Consider the following 18,850-nt stretch of genomic DNA (forward strand, 5'->3'; position numbering starts at 1 on the left):
ATCTTTTTTATGTTAGTTGGAGTTCAGTAAACACTAAGTTATTATCTTAGTAAATAACATTGATGAATGTGCTTAAATAAGGTCTATTTGATATCATTCTTAACTTTAAAACACCTAATTTATGGAAATTATTTGCTGGTCACGAAATAATTGACCACAGGCTTTCTTTAATTAAATATAAGGACTTGATGTACTTTTAACTGGTTTAGAGCCTTAGTATTGTGGATATAACATATAATTAATGGCACAAAGAAATTTATTGTTGATTCTCACATTACTGATTAACATGTACCTTAGTTTTCAAAGGAAATTGCTAAGCAAAGAGTTAAAAAAATTTGAGTACAGCGAAGTTATTGTTACTCTTTTTATAGAAATTTATGGTAGAGAAAAAGGCACAATTGTAATGTTGCAGCAATCAAGTGCTCATCTTTTTGTTATTTTTGTAACATAAGTAGTGATTTTTTTTTAAGTGGGAGAGAGAGGGACAGACAGGGACAGATAGGAAAAGAGAGCAGTGAAAAGCATCAACTCAATAGTACGGCATCTTAGTTGTTCATTGATTGCTTTCTCATACATGCCTTGACCGTGGGGCCAGTGATCTCTTGCTCAAGCCAGAAACCTTGGTCTCAAGCCAGTGACCTTTGGGCTTAAGCCAGCAACTATGGGGTCATGTCTATGATCCCACACTCAAGCCAACAACCCTGTGCTCAAGCTGGCAACATTGAGGTCCCAGGTTGACGCTCTATCCACTGCACCACTGCCTGTTCAGGCCTTAGGTAGTAATTATAACAATTCAAAACATCAGGAAGAACTTTACACTTACACAGTGGGAACACAATTTGGGAGACTGAATTGTGTTTCAGATAAGACAAATTGTGTTTTTGTCTTATCTGAAAAATATGTGCTAGTTTGCTTTTATTTGAGATAATACAATGGAGTTCTGAGAAGACAGGTATTTTATTTTAAATAAATCTGATTACATAATTTTTCTAGTATTTGTATATTGTTTAATTTACTTTGGTAGGAAGTATATAAAAACGTGAAAAAGTTTTTGTTAAAACTGTATTTTGAAAGTTTACTATATTTGAGGCATTGAAGTTAGTAATTTACTTAATTATTTAATTTGATCTTTACAGTATGAAGGAGACACTCATTATTTCTTATTTTTAGCTAAGAAACTGAAAAAGAGATTCAGTAATTTACCTTAGACTTTACAATTAGTAAGCAGTAGAACATGGATTTGAACTTTAACTCTAATAATATACATTCAGTGTCAAATGTATAGCTGATTATTGTATCGTCACTTTAACCTCTTTGTATTTTTGGAAAAATAGGGACAATAGAAGGATATATTCATCCTAAAACCTAAGCCCTTGAGAGGTGACAGGCAAGCTGTCTTTCCCTCTTTTCCCTTTAACTTTTCTCTTTTCCCTTCCTCTCCTTCCCTCCCTCCCCCTTCCCTCCTTCTCTCTCCTTCTCCCTTCCTGTCCCCATAATACTCTGATTTTATTGTTTAGAGGTAGGGCCCTGCACATTTGTGGTGGTTGTTAAGCTTCCCATGTGATACTGTCTATGCGGGATTGATCAACATTGTGACTACTCTTTTCTTTTTACCTGTCCTGGTGTTTTCTGGTTTGGGTCCATGCTCATGCCCTGATATTTATAGCCAGTCCCTCTTAATGCCAACAATCCTCTAAAAATTTCTTATGACTTGCTCCAGTTCTATTAGCAGATTTCCAGGCCCTAGTCCAGATTACCGAATCAGGATTTTGGGGGGTAGTGCCCAGAATCTGAATTTCATAAACCTTCCCAAGTAATTTTAATGATCAGTCAGGTTTAAGAAATTGTAAACTCCCAGGTCCCTTTATCTGGGATCATAATAACCTCTTTCAGAGACACATAGACATAATTTACTTCTGGTCATATACATTGGTAGCATATTAAATTAACTTTAAATTAGTGATAGTGATGATGAAGATATAATTTCTATAAATAGCTCAGCATGTTTTTTCTTACTCTTTATATAATATAGTAGCCCATTAGGTTTAATTACAAAAAGCATAATAAAACTGAGCACATCCCCAAATTTACCATGATTTTTAAGAAGGCACAAATACTAGGCTCTTTTTTAAATTAAAAAGAAAATTTTTCCATTGATTTTAGAGAGAAAGGGAGATAGCGAGAAAGAGAGAGAGAAGCCTCAATTTGCCATTCCATTTAGTTGTGCACTCATTGATTGCTTCTCCTACATACCCTGAACAGGGATCAAACCCATGACCTCAGCACACTGGGTCAATGCTTTATCCATGGAGTCATCTGGCCAGGGATAGGCATTTATATCTTAACTTTTTACTTATTTTCTCCTAACAGTTCCTAAAAGAAAATAAGAAACAAGATCAGATAGAATTATAGAATGTCAGCACACGGAAGTTTACAGTTGATGACATATGGAATAAAATTACAATCTTTTAGAAAAGATTGGAATGTTTTTTCCTTTCATTTTTTTCCTTTTAAACTCTTTATATTTAGAGTAAATTATCTGTTGCTAACTCATACTACCATCTTTAAAAAGAATTGGAGGATTGGTACTATGGGAACTTTAGTTGTTGGTACTTCAAGGTGATCCTTTTCAGAGAAATTACCTTTGAATGCTATACTTAATGTTCTTGGTGATTTTTAAAAACTTATGTAATTAAGATAATTTTGGTGAACTAATACTCTAGGTGCCTAGAATTTTTGGTTGCTTTAACAGTACTAATTTAAAAAATGTTTGCATTGGAAAGTCTGGATTTCTTTAAGAATAATTTATAGCATGCCACATGTAATATTTCTTTCCTTTCCAACTGCTTTCTATTATATGCATAGGGTTTAGATCGCTCCAATTCCTGGGTTAACACTGGTGGTCCAAAAGCTGCCCCATGGGGATCCAACCCCAGTCCAAGTGCAGAATCAACACAGGTGGTGTTTATATTAGAGGTTTTTTTTTTTATTGGCTGCTGATGTTTCCCTTTAGAACATTACTTTTTAGTATATACTATGGTTTCAGTGGCTTGCTTTTTTAATCATTAAAAAGTGTGTATTTTTGTTTACTTAGCACATTTTTCTACTACTATGCATGAATACCACCAATTGCACCAGTATTGCTCTGCTTTCCTATATCCTGTCTCCTTCTCCTCCCTCCTTATACACTCATTGAGTATTTCAGTGCCTGCTGCTTATGCAATTGATGGCTTTGTAACAGTTTCTACTTTAGGCTTAGTACAACTTCAGTAGGAATTTAAGAAACTTTTTTGTGGAAAAACCTGACAGCTTTCCATTTGCTTTTGGTTTAAAGTGTAGCTATTGTATCATTTCCATTTAGCATTTACTATCTTGTCATTTTTTTCATAATCACTGACTAGAAATACTGGTGATAAAGTAGAAATTCAATATGAACAGTATATGTTTTCCATCCTATAAGATGAAATACCGGAAGCAAAAATCTATTTAATTTGTACTGTGTTGCAAAGTATGAAATTTACTGTAACTTACTTGAATTAGATTTTGTTTACTTAAGTCTAATGGCTTGATAAGTAATACTGCATGATACCTAAAATATACTTCTCATCTGTTTAATGGCTTTAGGAAAAAATACTCTTGCTTTTAAAGAAGCTATTTAATTACATTTTAGTATTGTAATTGATTTAAATTTTATGTAGTATATGGCAAACCTGAATACTCATTTTGATAATAGTGAAAAGTGAAAGAAATCATTCTGAACTTTTAATATTCTTTTATTGAATATAAAATTTGGGGGTTTTTTTTTTGGTCTGAGACCAGTTGAGAAGTATGTTTTTACATTTTCTTACTGGATATGTGCATGTGTATAGATCACACAAATAAAAGTTTCATTCTTTGCAGCACTCTGAATTTATACAATTATTAAAACACTCATCTTTTTAAAGACTAAAAATATTTAGAAGCCATTTTGATATTTGTAATGCGCTAAAACAACTTAAAATGGTGAAAAGGAGATGAGCAATAAAATAGACGGTTGTTGAAACCGCGTTAAAACACCATTTAAAAATTGTATGTAATCCTTGAGCTGCAAAGTCATCCACAGCAGACTTTAATGTTATCTCGTCATTCATTCATCTTCACTTCATAGGCTATGGATCGAAGTTGTAATCGTATGTCTTCGCACACAGAGACGTCAAGTTTCTTACAAACATTAACGGGACGCTTACCAACTAAAAAGGTAGATTCATAAAAAAACAATCCATGTAGGGGAAAAATAATTCCAACCATTAAATAGATATAAGGTTTCTGTGCATAATCGGTTTGCATTGTGTTTAAAAATACATTTGAGCAAGCACTGCTTGTCTGATGCCTTTTGGCACATGCTTTTCCACTGTAGGCTCTTTTACATTATTATACTGTTTATATCTTTGGGACTGGCTATTTTAGTGATGAAATTTGATCATCAAATATTAGTGCCAAAAAATGTATCTACTCTTAATTCTGTTTCTGTAACTACTTCTGTTTTGTGTTTTAAATCTCCAGGAAAAGGAAGATGAGTTAGAAAAATTATCACTCTTAGTAAGATATGTTGATTTGCTTCCCTTATGCACAGCTTTGTTAGTCCTTTTTCATAACAATATACACTACTTTGCAAATGCATTGTGTGCATATCCATTACAAAGCAGAAAGTTTCTGCCATTTTTATAAAAAGACTTCAAATACCTGAAAACTTGAATATTAATGCCTTATAACAAAGTTTAAAAATTGAAAAGTATGCCCTAAATTGTACCAGCAAAGTTCATGAATGTATTTGCATATATTAAAATTTGTATGTAAAAAGATTTTATTTGTAACTGTGAGTTTTCTGTCTAGTTTCTGTTTGCAGGTACAATTTAGGAGGCTATTTCCCACCTGTTTTTTTTTAAATTACATTTTACTTCAAGATAACATGTAATTTTTTCAGCTATTCAACATGCCACTGTCTTACATGTATAAATAGCCGTTTCGTTAATGGGTGTCCTCACTGCATCATTGAATGGTTCACATGCCTTATTTTGCTTATTCTCATTATATCTTCATTTGCATTATTATTTGGTTTGTGTTATTAACAGACTTGACTGTGATAATAACTTTGGATTTACTTCTGGATAGCTTTTCCATGAGGAGCTGGCTTTGCAGTGGGTTGTTTGCAGTGGCGGCGTTCGGGAGTCAGCTTTGCAACAAGCCTGGTTCTTTTTTGAGTTAATGGTGAGCAAAATAAACATGTTCTTTAATATTTTCCTTATTGAACACCTTTGTGTTAGCTCAGTATTTTATACTATGAATCTTTTTCTATTGTCCATCTTACAGTTTGACATGTTCCTCCAAGGCAAAATTACATGTTATATCTCTAAATAAACACTGTGAACACTCAGCACGATTTAGTTGAAATTATAAAGCTCATTTTATTTACTTTTTTAAGGATGGTTGCAGAAACTAGCTACTTTTTTAAAGGACCTGTGATATATATTTTTTAATCTGAACATGCTACTGTATAATGGCAGTATTGTAGATTTCATACCAGAGATAGATAAAAAGAACTTTATAGATACCTAATTGCTTTTATGGTGAAAAAGCTCTTAGGGAAATACCAGTTACAGCTAATTAAGAAAAACTTTTTGGGGCAGATTACAAGATGGTGATGGAATAGATGGACGTTCCAACTGCCACCTCCCAGGACCAAATTGGATTACAACTTAATTTAAGAACAATCTTCTTGAAGAACCAACTTTGGGCTAAATGAAGAGGAGTCTATAACCAAGGATCACAAAAGAAGCCACACCAAAACGGATAGGAAGGGCAGAGACACAGAGGACTGCCTTGCTCCCAGGAGTGAGCGGTGGCTGAGGGTCCAAAGGGACTCTCACTGCAGGGAGGTTTGCCTTGAGAGGGAAGGGTCCTCAGCCCCAGGACTGGTGCCCCAGCCCAGAGACCCAGAGCCTAGAAGAAGCCCCACACAGCATTTGGTGGTTAAAAGAGCTGAGGTTTCTGTCTGCAAGAAAGAAATGGAGCTCTTGAGATGCAGGCTCCGTCTTAAAGAGCCAGCTCAGAAAACCTCGGTCACAGCCACTTACCATGGGTTCCAGCAGAGGGAGGGCTGAGAGGACTGGAGTTGCGTCAGGAAAGTGTGAAATTGGTGGCCCAAGGAGAGACACTGTGAGGGATGGCCACCAGAACCCCTGTGCTGAGGCATTCACCTCTGAGTGGAATCAGCCTGGGGGAAAACCACTGCCCCACCCTATGGAGACTGGGCCATTCGGAGAAGTAAGTCCAGAAGCCGTGGATACATCAGTGACTCAGTTTTCTGGTGTTGAGGCCAGAACTATTTGCTGGTGACATGATACTGTACATAGGGAACCCTAACGTCTCAGTCAAAAAACTACTAGAACTGATAAATGAATTCAGCAAAGTGTCAGGATATAAAATCAACATTTAGAAGTTAGTGGCATTTTTATACAATATACAACAATAAATAAACTGTCAGTGAAATTAAGGAAACAGTCCCCTTCACTATTGCAACAACAACAAAAAATAAAGTACCTAGGAATAAATTTAACCAAGGAGGGAAAAGACTTGTACTTGGAAAATTATAAGATATTGAAAAAAGAAATCAAGGAAGATACAAATAAGTGGAAGCATATACCATGTTCATGCATAGGAAGAATTAACATCATTAAAATGTCTATATTACCCAAAGCAATCTATAGATTTAATGCAATTCCTATTAAAATACCAATGGCATACTTCACAGATTAGAACAAATATTCCAAAAATTTATATGAATTGCCTGAATTGCCTCAGCAATAAATAAACCCGAATTGCCTCAGCAATCTTGAAAATGAAGAACAAAGTGGAAGGTATCACACTTCTTGATATCGAGTTATGCTACAAGGCCATTGTTATCAAAACAGCATGGTATTGGCATAAGATCAATAAAAGAGGAACAGAGAATTCAGAAATAAACCCACGCCTTTATGATCAACTGATATTTGACAGTGGAGGCAAGAGTATACAATGAAGTAAAGACAGTCTCTTTACTAAATGGTGTTGGGAAAATTGGACAGGTACATGCAAAAAAATGAAACTAGCCCACCAACATACACCATTCACAGAAACAAACTCAATATGAATAAAAGACTTAAATGTAAGTCATGAAATCATAAAAATCTTGGAAGAAAACATAGGCAGTAAACTCTCCAATATCTCTAATAGCAATATTTTTGTGGCTATATCTTCATGGGCAAGTGAAATAATGGACAAAATGAACAAATGAGACTATATAAAATTAAAAGGCTTTTTGCATAGCAAAAGATACCATGAACAAAATTAAAAGACAACCCACACAATGAGCAAACTATTCACCGTTACATCTGATATAAGGGTTAATAACCAAACTTTATAAAGAACTTCTAAAACTTAACACCAGGAAGGTAAGCAATCCAATTTAAAAATGGACTAAAGAACTGAATAGACACTTCTCCAAAGAGAACATACAGGTGGATAATAGGCATATGAAAAAATGTTCAACATCACTAATCATCAGAGAAATGCAAATTAAAACCACAATGAGATACCACCTCACACCTGTCAGAATGGCGCTCATTAACAAATCAACAAACAACAAGGGCTGTTGAGGGTGTAAAGAAAAGGGAACCCTCCTGTACTGTTGGTGGGAATGCAGACTGGTACAGCCACTGTGAAAAACAGTATGGTGTTTCCTCAAAAAATTAAAAATGGAACTGCTTTTGACCCAGCTATCCCACTTTTAGGAATATATTCCAAGAATCCCAAAACATTAATTCAAAAGAAGAAATGCAACCCCATGTTTATTGCAGCATTGTTTACAATAGCCAAGATCCGGAAACAGCCCAATGTTTATCAGTGGACCGGAAACAGCCCAATGTTTATCAGTGGACGAGTGGATGAAAAAGCAGTGGTACAGATACACAATGGAATAGTATGTGGCCATGGAAAAGTAAGGAAATCTTACCTTTTGCAATGTCATGGATGGATCTGGAGATTATTATGCTAAGTGAAATAAGCCAGGCAGAGAAAGACAAATATCATAGGATCTCACTTATATGTGGAATCTAATGAACACAGTGAACTGAGGAACAGAATAGAGGCAGAGGCAGGGTCACAGGGAGCAGAGGGACAGCTGTCAGAGGGAAGGGGGATGAGGGGACAGAATCAGAGAAGGGGAAGGTATTAGTGAAAATATATATACATAACACATAGTTACAGATAACGGGACAGGAAATCCCAGAGGGAAGAAGGGGGGGAGGGACCCAAGGAGGTAGACAAAGAGGGTGTGATGGGCGGCAAGTTGTTGGGAGGTGAGGGTGTTATATTGAGTGAGATACCTGAATCCATGTTAACACAGTAAATTAAAAAATTTAATAAAAGTTTTTTGCTTCATTCAATAAATGATATTAAAAACAATGAATCAGTATCTTAATATTTATACACAAATGTTTATTGCTTTTGTGTAATATATATGTTTATCAAGTGTGTACAGTGTGGCAGCACTGTCTCTATGCACTAAGTCCTACCAAGGCACAGAAAGATTAAGTAACTTAAACTGTGTACTGCCTGTAGGGAACAGAAGTGTGTTTCAAAAGCAGGCATTCTGGCACTAGGGATCTTCCTCATCAGCCTCTAGAAAGCTGAAATCATTGAAACTTCTTCTTCTAAAAAAGAAGTATGTGAAAAAAGCAACAAAGGAAAACAAAACAACAAAACAGAAAAGGAGCTTCTAGAGTACATCATAAGGTCTTTCTCAGCATTGAATGTTACCTACGTATATGGGTGATATAAAGCAATTTTTTCTAGGAATTTACTAACCAAATAAATAAATAAGACATTATACATAAATGATAAGGTAACTCATTTTTTCCCCTGGAGAACAAACACCAAATGTGTAATTCATGTGCTTTTAATATAAGATCAAAATGATAATTTTTGTATATATTTTGTTACAGTCTTAGATATATGGTCAGAATGCTTAAATATAAACTAGTCAGAGGCTATAGTTTAAGACTTGACTGTGCTATTTACTAACTGTAGAACTTTGGCTTGAATGTCCCTGAAGCTAAAATCTTTATTATTATTACCACTTTGCTGTGTTAAGAATCTGTAACCAAGTCCTGGACAGTTGGCTCAGTGGTAGAGCGTCGTCCTGGCATGTAGAAGTCCCAGGTTTGATCCCCGGTCAGGGCACACAGGAGAAGCGCCCATCTGCTTCTCCACTCTCCCCTTCTCCTTCCTTTCTATCTCTTTCGCCCCTTCCTGGGGACAAGGCTCCATTGGAGCAGTTGGCCCAGGCGCTGAGGATGGCTCCATGGCCTCCACTGCAGGCACTATAATGGCTCCGGCTGCAGCATAGCAATGCCCCAGATGGGCAGAGCATCAACCCCTGGTGGGCATCCAGGTGGATACCGGTCGGGCTCATGCAGGAATCTGTCTGACTGCCCCCTCGTTCCTAACTTCAAAAAATACAAATAATAATAATAATCTGTATCCAAAAATATTTTGTAAACTTAAATCACTTGGTTAATTTTTACCTAATATTTTATGGTTAATATTCAGTTATTTATATTTAATATACACCCACAACTTGACACTAGATGCTGATAACACTACAGTGAAGTCAAGGTTTCTAGTGTTTCAGAGCTCCCTGTCTGGGGGATATGGAATGGCAAAATTACTGAGTCTAGGAAAGATTTAATTTAAAACAATTTTAAAGGGTGATATGTTTTCTTTTGACGTATGCAGAATTTTTTTTTCTTATTGACAGCCAGGATAATTTTATGAAGGTAATGTAGTGATTGAATTGTATTTTATTTGATGTTTCCTTGGAACATACAAAATATTATAGTGAACTTTTCAAAATATTTGAGGAGCTAAAAGTACTTCAGCCATCTATTAAATCACATGGTATAATGAAATGTAGCCCTATTGCTTGGAGTCTTTGTAACTGCTAATTGCATCCATAAGAAATTAAAGTCATGGCTTATTTATTTTTTCAGGTAAAGAGTATGGTGCACCATTTATACTTTAACGATAAGCTTGACGCACCAAGGAAAACTCGTTTTCCAGAACGTTTCATGGATGACATTGCCGCTCTTGTCAGTACAATTGCTAGTGATATAGTTTCACGATTTCAGAAGGTAATATGACTTATTTTTTTTGTTAAATCTATTTGAAGCTCACATTACACTATCATATTTTATGTGTTTTTTCTTTTTATTCTGTTTCTCAGGACACAGAAATGGTTGAAAGGCTCAACACAAGTCTTGCTTTCTTTCTCAATGATTTGTTGTCTGTTATGGACAGAGGATTTGTCTTTAGCCTTATAAAGACATGCTATAAACAAGTAAGGCATGATTAGTAATAATTCATAATCAAGTGACCTAAATACTGTGTTATTTTTACAGCTAGAGCTGAGAGACCTTGAAGAACCCATGCATTCACTGGTATTTAAAAGTATAGCATAGTTTTATTTATAAGGCAAAAGTAAGATAACATTTGTTTTCTTAGGACACAAGGTTGTGGCAAGCTGATATCAGTGCAACTGGCTTTTCCTTGGGTTACACTGGCCCACTCTTTATTTAATGAGGCTGGAGCACAGCATCAAGTCAGTAGTCTAACTGTAAAGCAGGCCCAAGATACCATTCAAGAATAGTGTTCATACTAAATGAAGAACTAACTTCATTTTCTTTGTCATCGGTGGTATTTAAAGCAGCTGCATTTTGCTATGTATTCCTTCTAATACAACCTTGAACATTGTAGGGTTTAGACAGATGTTTACCCAAGGCCCAAATGTCATTCATTTTGCTTTTACTAAACTAAACGCATCTTGGAACTTTTCCACAAACAGCTGATTTTGTTTCAAAAATTTTAGCAGCTGATTTATAAAATCTGCCTTTTGAAAAACATTAGTTATCGAACCTATCGATAAGCAATTTTACTGGTAAGCCATATGCTCATCCTAGAGTTACCTCTTAAAGGAGCTTTCAAAATATATAGATCTGTGGGTCCACCATCCCAGCATTATTGAGGAGTTTGAATATTGGGGTGGAAGGTCAGGAGTGTGGGACATAGTGCTTATGAAAAGGACTTCCTAGCTGGTCCACAGATTAGATTTTGGGAACTATTCATTAAGAATGCTATTTGGCAGTCTAATATTTTTAATTTTAAAGATCTGTTCTATTAGATACCTTTATTGTATGTTTCTTTTAATGGAGAAGTTAAAATTCTGTGGGCACTGACTCACTTGCGAACATTTGCTACAGTATGTATTATTTTTACTTTGTCCCCAAAATTTCATGTTGCTTCCAAAACCTATTTGTTTTTATTATTCAGGTTTGACCTCCTACCTTTGCCAAGCATTGAGCTAGACCCTAGGGATGCTAAAGTTATTAAGTCAGTTTATATATGTCCTCCAGTAGTTTATGGTATAGCTGGGAAAATAGCAAACAGATTATTATTAATATAGGTTAGCACAATGTAATGTAAAGTGAATGGATACTTTCTTTTATGAAGTTGTTTTGATGGTGTACTTTTCCTTCATAAAGTGCCTCTTTGAGAAGGGGGAATAATGCTATCTTGAAAATATAAAAATATGGCTTTTAGCCTAGTCAGTGGATTTATACAATAAATCTTGTAGTTCAGATTTGTTTATTTTAACAGTAATTCTGGAATAACCTGATGATATTATTTGAATCACAAAACCCAGAGCTGCTCACTGTGTACTGTTGTTTAATTCTTTAATCTGTCCTTCTGGTGTGTTGGTATTAGTGAAATGATATATTCAATTGGTGTTTTCTTGTTTATGCAATGCTTACAAGGTGTCTTCAAAGCTCTATTCATTACCAAATCCAAGTGTCCTGGTGTCCTTGAGGTTGGATTTTCTGCGAATCATCTGCAGCCATGAGCACTATGTTACATTAAATTTACCCTGCAGCCTGCTTACTCCACCTGCATCACCATCGCCTTCTGTTTCTTCTGCAACATCTCAGGTATGCTAAGTGTAGGAAAGATTCTTTTTTTCTTTTTTTAATTGAGAGGAGGGGAGATAGTGAGACAGACTCCCGCATGTGCCCTGACTGGGATCCACCCAGCAACCCTTAAATCTGAGCTAATTTTAGTGCCTGAGGCTGATGCTGGGACCAGCTGAGCTATCCTCAGTGCTCAGGGCCAATGCTTAAACCAATCAAGCAACTGGCTGTGGGAGAGGAAGGGGGAGAGGGAGGGGCAGAAAAGCAGATGGTCACTTCTCTTTTGTGCCCTGACTGAGAATCAAACCCAGGACATCCACATGCTGGGCCAATCCTCTATCCACCAAACCTACTGTCCAGGGCCAAGATAGTCTTAAAGTCCACATTTGTTAAAAAGTACTTTAAACACTAGAATAAATTGTAGGTACCACTACTGAATTAACAGCTGTATGTACAGGTAAGCTCTGTGTTAAGGGCTTTATAAGTATTAATCATTTAGTTCTCAGAGCAACTCTAGGAGATAAATTCTATAACTATCCCCATTTTACAATGAGAAAACTGAAACACAGAAAGGTCAGTAACTTACCCAAGCTCACACAGTAAAATGGCAATGCTAGTCTTTGAACCAAGGCACATGTTGGCTTTATTTTATATTAAATTAATTTTTCAATTATAGTTGATATATATATATTAGCTTTAGGTATATAACATAGTGATTAGACATTTCTATACCTTACAAGTCATCACCTCTGTTAATCTAGTACCCATCTGACACTATACATAGTTATTAGTTCTTACAATATTTTTAACTATATTCCTTATGCTGTACTTTGCATGTTGGGTTTATTTGAGACCCAACTTCTTAACACTGTGTTGTACTCCTCTTACAGATTAATGCACACGTCAGTGAATTTACCTACGTAAGCTCACTTATTTAGATGTTTTTACAAGTTAAATTTTTTTGAAGTAGACACAGTTTAGGATGAAAAATGTTTATTAGGACTTAATACTAGTTAAAAGAAGGGGGATGAAGCATAATTTAGCAGAAAAGGAAGTCAAAATGTTTGGCCCTGGCCAGTTGGCTCAGCGGTAGAGTGTCGGCTTGGCCTGTGCATACCCCGGGTTCAATTTCTGGTTAGGGCACACAGGAGATGTGTGCTTCCCTTTCTCTCTCTCTCTCTCTTTCTCTCTCTCTCTTCTCCTCCTGCAGCCATGGCTCATTTAGAGCAATTTGGCCCCAGGCGCTGAGGATGGCTCCATAGCCTCTGCCTGAGGCACCAAGAAGAGCTCAGGTGCTGGGCTATGGAGCAACACCCCAGATGAGCAGAGCATCACCCCCTAGTGGGCTTGCCGGGTGGATCCCAGTCAGGGCACATGCAGGAGTCTGTCTCTGCCTCCTCTCCTCTCACTGAATAAATTTAAAAAAGAAGAAGTCAGAATGTTACAGAATTACCTCCCAGAATTCAGGTTTGTGTACTCAATGCACTCATAGGCCAAAATGTTGAGATACCAGTGTTTGGAAACAAAAATGTTTATTTGATTTTGTCAAAATGAGAGGATGGAAGAACAAGATCTCTCAGATCTGTCTCTTTCAAAAAAGAAAAGTAGAGAGTTTTTATATAGCTAAGGGTTTATTTTAGTTCAGGGAACTGAGAGAGAAGTCCATGTTTCTTTAGTCACAGAAAACACTTGTTGTATCAGACGCCTAGGTATCAGCAGCTGGTCACAGCTACCTTGAAGACATCCTTTCCTTTTACAAAACAGACTCTTAAATTCTCCTCAAGTGATCTCTTCCTGCTAGACAAAGAAACAGTCCAGTAGTAACACAAAATTATATTGTAAGAACAGGGGATACTGGGTCAAAGGACCAAGATTCTGCAAAATATATCATTGTGCATCAGTGACACTATCTTTAAAGCAAAAGACAGAAACTTGACATCTTGCAACTATTGCCACTGTTTAAGCTATCATTGTTTTGTGTTTAACTAGCTGTAGTTTTTTGTTATCTCAAGCAAAGATTACTTTTTTTTTTTTTAAGATTTCATTTATTCATTTTAAAGAGTGGGGAGAGAGAGAAGACAGGGGGAGAGAGAAAAAAAAAGAGAAAGGAGGGTGGTGAGGAGAGGGAAGCATCAACTCATAGTTGTTGCTTGTCATACATGCCTTAATCAGGCAAGCCCGGGCTTTCAAACTGGCAACTTCAGCATTCCAGGTCAATGCTTTATCTGCTGAAGGACCACAGGTCAAGCCAAAGCTTATTTTTAAACATTTCTCATAGAACTTGCTGTACAGACATACCTTCAGAACATGACCAACATACTGTCTTACTCTTTGACTATAGCTACCTGACAACAAAAGGAACTGGAACATTTAGTTAAAGCTTATATCTATAGCCTAATTGTGAATTAAATTATTTAATTCTAGTTTCAAAAAATACTAGGGGCAGTAAGATCACAAAGGGCTCAGCTACTAAACTGCAGTGCAAGATGACAGAGCCCTGCCTACCTCTCTTGATTCCAGAAAACCCAAAGGAAACTAGATGAATTTTTGTAGGTTTATTGGATGGTACTTGACTTCAACAGCTGTTAAGTTTCTCTAAAGATGAGTAAGGGTTATCATAGCAATTATTATGTATCTTGTCATAGAGATTGGGATTAAGGGATTTTGTAGTTTTAGTATCAAAGGAGCCTGAATTTTCCTTCCTAGTGAAATGTTCTTTCTGTTATCTAGTTTCTCAGGTGAACAAGCTGTTTTCTTAGGCTCTGAACGTCTAACATCAGAGTTGATCTTAACTCTTCTTGATTTTACTTTTCAGATATTTACTTTCTTAATGTAATTCTCTAGACTAGATCAATGTCAGTTCCTTGATAAAAGAAAATTTGAAACTTCATTTAGAAAGATGGGAAAACAGCATAGCGTACCCACAACTTTTTACTGTAAAAAGTTGTGCAAAAAATCTTGTTTCCACATACTCTTTTACCTGGCTAGCACACACTTCTTCCTATAACAGATGAAGATAGTCTTTTGATTTCTTCTCCCATCCTCTTTCAAAGATGTGGCTATACAGTTAAATACAAATTAAGCATAGGTACAGTTCTAAAACCTTTAATGAAACACATTTATTTACACCTAACTTCCTACTGAATATCTCATTTAACCAAGGAATTTATAGAATTTATTTCATTATCTTGTTCCCCACCTTGTAATCTAACTATAGTACATAATTTTCATATTCTAATAATATATGACAGAGACATCACTCTTTGGGGGAGTGGCAAGAGGAATTTTATATATATACTTATTAGGAAGATGATTTCTCCATAGAAAAATCTGAAATCTTTTGTTCTTTCAAGAAACCTCACGTAGATGGTTTTGAGTTATGCATTAGAGGGGATGAAGTCGAGGACTTTTTTACCTTGAACTTGGGGTATGCTATTTTTGCAATATTAAAAACTTTCTAGAAACTCAGTAAGTGAACCCTAAAATTACAGTGATTTTCTAGAGATAGTATTTTCTCTGAGAAACCATTTTATCTGTATTTGAGATTTCTCTGGAAACCTGTAACCTTGACTATGAATATTTCCCGACACTTAGCAGTGAGCACATAATACAAGGTGGGGCAAAGGCAGTTTTACAGTTGTTTGTGTGGAAAATAATACAATAATTCATAAAAATACAAGAATAAACTCTGTTTCACATACTCACAACTCTAAACTTATTTTTTTTTGCCCCACTCTGTATATTATTTGGACATAGTTTCTTTTTCCATTCAGAGTATAATATTAAAACATTAAGTGTCTAAAAGAATAAAGAAAAAACAGATGGAAAGCTTTAGTATGACAAAAAGAAATTAAAAATAATTACAAGTGTATTTCATCCTAGTTTCCCATATCAAAAGTAAGAGCAGTTACTTTCTCCAATGTTAACAATAATTGTCTATAATAAACCCTAGGCAATAAATTATTCTAGGCAAAGTTTATCTCACTTTTAGATAATGCTCACATTTTATTTGTTGTAATGCCCTGTCTGTGGGATGCTTTGTTGCATAATTATTACGGTTTGTTCTACCTTACTCCCAAACAGAGTTCTGGATTTTCTACCAATGTACAGGACCAGAAGATTGCAAATATGTTTGAATTGTCTGTGCCTTTCCGCCAACAGCATTATTTGGCAGGACTTGTATTAACAGAGCTGGCTGTCATTTTAGACCCTGATGCTGAAGGGTGAGTAGACCAGGTTTTGCCTTGTAAAATATCAGCTTGATTTTGGGCAATGAAACGGAAGCATCCCACTTTAACTTCCTAAATATCCAAAGAATACTCTTTTCTACTCTATTTGCAAAGATCTATACTCATGCTATTTCTGTAGTTCATCAATTTTATATTTTTTTTTCATATTTTGTTATTCCTGAATTTGAAATTTGTGTTAAAATTGGTGATATATCATGATTTTTTGGTAGCATTGTTTTCATCCTTAAAGGTACACAAAATATTTGGACATTCAAGTAAATGGACTTTTATATTTGTTGATAAACAATAGGCACAGTTCAATTGAGAAAAATAGACTAGGTTTCTCTTCGATTCTTTGTGAGGAAAATTTATCATTTGCTATCATACTACTTGGCATTTTATTTAAAAATTTGCCCAATAAATCCTTAGGTTTTAAAAACTTTTTTTTTTCATTTTTCTGAAGTGAGAAGGAGGGAGGCAGAGAGACAGACTCCTGCATGCGCCCCGACCAGGATCCACCCGACAAGCTCACTGGGGGGCAATGCTCTGCCCATCTGGAGTGTTGCTCCGTTGCAACCAGAGCCATTCTAGTGCTGAGGTGGAGGCCGTGCAGGCATCCTCAGCAGCCAGGCCAATTTTACTCCAACGGAACGTTGGCTGCAGGAGGGGAAGAGAGAGACAAAAGAGAGAAAAAGGAAGGGTGGAGAAGCAGATGGGCGCTTCTCCTTTGTGCCCTGGCTGGGAATCGAACCCCAGGACTTCCACACGCGGGGCCAATGCTGTACCACTGAGCCAACCATCCAGGGCCGGTTTTAAAAACTTTTACCATTGAGTATACTTTTAGAGGATTTTTGGAAATTAATATAGTAAGAAAAGAAAGGGTATATCATCTGATGATTTGAATTTATAGAAATAGCTTGATATGTTGTGGTCTAGCATTCCTATAAGGTACTTCAATATTAATAGTTATTTTTAAAAATCTATATGACCATGACTCATTTGGGTAATAATTGCTTTCATTTTTCATTTTTTTCATACTGGGATTATTAGAAATTTATAATCCAGTTTAACCTCATATTTAAGAGTTCCATAGAACAAAAAGAGTTACCCTGGCACAGGTTTTACAAAAATCCTCTGATTTATTGAACGAATAAAAGAGGAGGTTTGAAAAATTCTTAGCAGTGGTCTAGGCCATAGTCCATTAATGCTCAATAAATTATGAAAGGTTAAATCTTCTGAAAATGAAAAGTATGCCTTTTTATAATGGCAACTTCCTATTTTAGGAATATGTTTTAAAGTAGTTGTTCATACTGTGTTCTGCAATTATAGAGTTCTGAAGAGTTTCCATGTAGGCTGGGGTGGAGGAGTTCAGACATTGGAAGAAAGAGAGGACAGACTAAGAGAGTGAGGCTCTGGGGCTTCCCCCCTGTAGGCCACCATATTTATTATTTGCTATTAGACATGAATATGATGTCATTGGGGGATTCACTGTTTAGAAAAAAACAACTCTAAAATCAATTCTAAACATACTAGCTTTTTTTAATAACTGGTGTATCGCAATCATTTGAATGTATATTTCCAATAATTTTACTTGATATACCATAATATTTTTGGTTATAAAAAAATAGAAAACCTTTCTTAATATTGGCTCTATTAAAGGAATGAAATTTATTATTTCATAATTGAAAGAGACAATTGTTCTTTTCTGTGTATCTTTTTTTTTAATTTATAATTTTATTTAGACAATTAATTTTAATGGGGTGACATTGATCAACTAGAGTACATAGATTTAGAGAAAACATCTCCAGATCATTTTGACATTTGATTATGTTGTATACCCATCACCCAAAGTCAAATTGTCCTCCGTCACATTTTATTTGGTTTTCTTTATGCCCCTCCCCTCCCTCCACCACCTTCCTCGCCTCCCTTCCCCTCCCCCTAGTAACCACTTCACTCTTATCTATGTCCATGAGTCTCAATTTTGTGTCCCACTAATATATGGAACATACAGTTCTTAGTTTTTTCTGATTTACTTATTTCACTCAGTATAATGTTATCAAGGTCCATCCATGTTGTTGTAAATGATCCAAGTCATCATTTCTTATGGCTGAGTGTACTATTCCATAGTATATATGTACCACATCATCTTTATCCAATCATCTATTGAAGGGCTTTTTGGTTGTTTCTATGTCTTGGCCACTGTGAACAATGCTGCAATGAACATGGGGCTACATGTGTCTTTACGTACCAATGTTTTCCAGTTTTGGGGGAATATACCCAGTAGAGCAGCGGTTCTCAACCTGTGGGTTGCGACCCCGGTGGGGGTCGAATGACCAAAATACAGGGGTCACCTAAAGCCATCGGAAATACATATTTTATTTAAAAATGTATTGTATAATAAATAGGTATTTTCTGATGGCTTTAGGCGACCCCTGTGTTATGGTCGTTCGACCCTCGCTAGGGTCGCGACCCACAGGTTGAGAACCGCTGCAGTAGAGGGATTGCTGGGTCATATGGTACTTCTATTCTTAATTTTTTGAGGAACCACCATACTTTCTTTCATAATGGTTGTACTACTTTACA

The 18,850-nt window shown here is 35.9% G+C and overlaps 1 protein-coding gene across 12 annotated transcripts in view; it reads left to right on the forward strand.

Moving 5' to 3' along the window:
* The window catches only part of DOCK7 (dedicator of cytokinesis 7), a 254,205-nt gene that overhangs the window by 142,237 nt on the left and 93,118 nt on the right, over positions 1–18,850 (forward strand). For 7 of the 12 annotated variants that reach the window (XM_066269012.1, XM_066269013.1, XM_066269016.1 and 4 more), the window contains exons 23-29: positions 2,866–2,958; positions 4,148–4,237; positions 5,152–5,247; positions 10,068–10,208; positions 10,301–10,414; positions 11,889–12,059; positions 16,122–16,261. In XM_066269012.1, coding sequence (XP_066125109.1) covers positions 2,866–2,958; positions 4,148–4,237; positions 5,152–5,247; positions 10,068–10,208; positions 10,301–10,414; positions 11,889–12,059; positions 16,122–16,261 — 845 coding nt within the window. The remainder of the gene's footprint in view (positions 1–2,865; positions 2,959–4,147; positions 4,238–5,151; positions 5,248–10,067; positions 10,209–10,300; positions 10,415–11,888; positions 12,060–16,121; positions 16,262–18,850) is intronic. The other 5 variants (XM_066269020.1, XM_066269021.1, XM_066269022.1 and 2 more) reach the window with 1 other exon arrangement.

The sequence above is a fragment of the Saccopteryx bilineata genome, chromosome 3, assembly GCF_036850765.1.
Source record: "Saccopteryx bilineata isolate mSacBil1 chromosome 3, mSacBil1_pri_phased_curated, whole genome shotgun sequence".
Classification (NCBI taxonomy): domain Eukaryota; kingdom Metazoa; phylum Chordata; class Mammalia; order Chiroptera; family Emballonuridae; genus Saccopteryx; species Saccopteryx bilineata.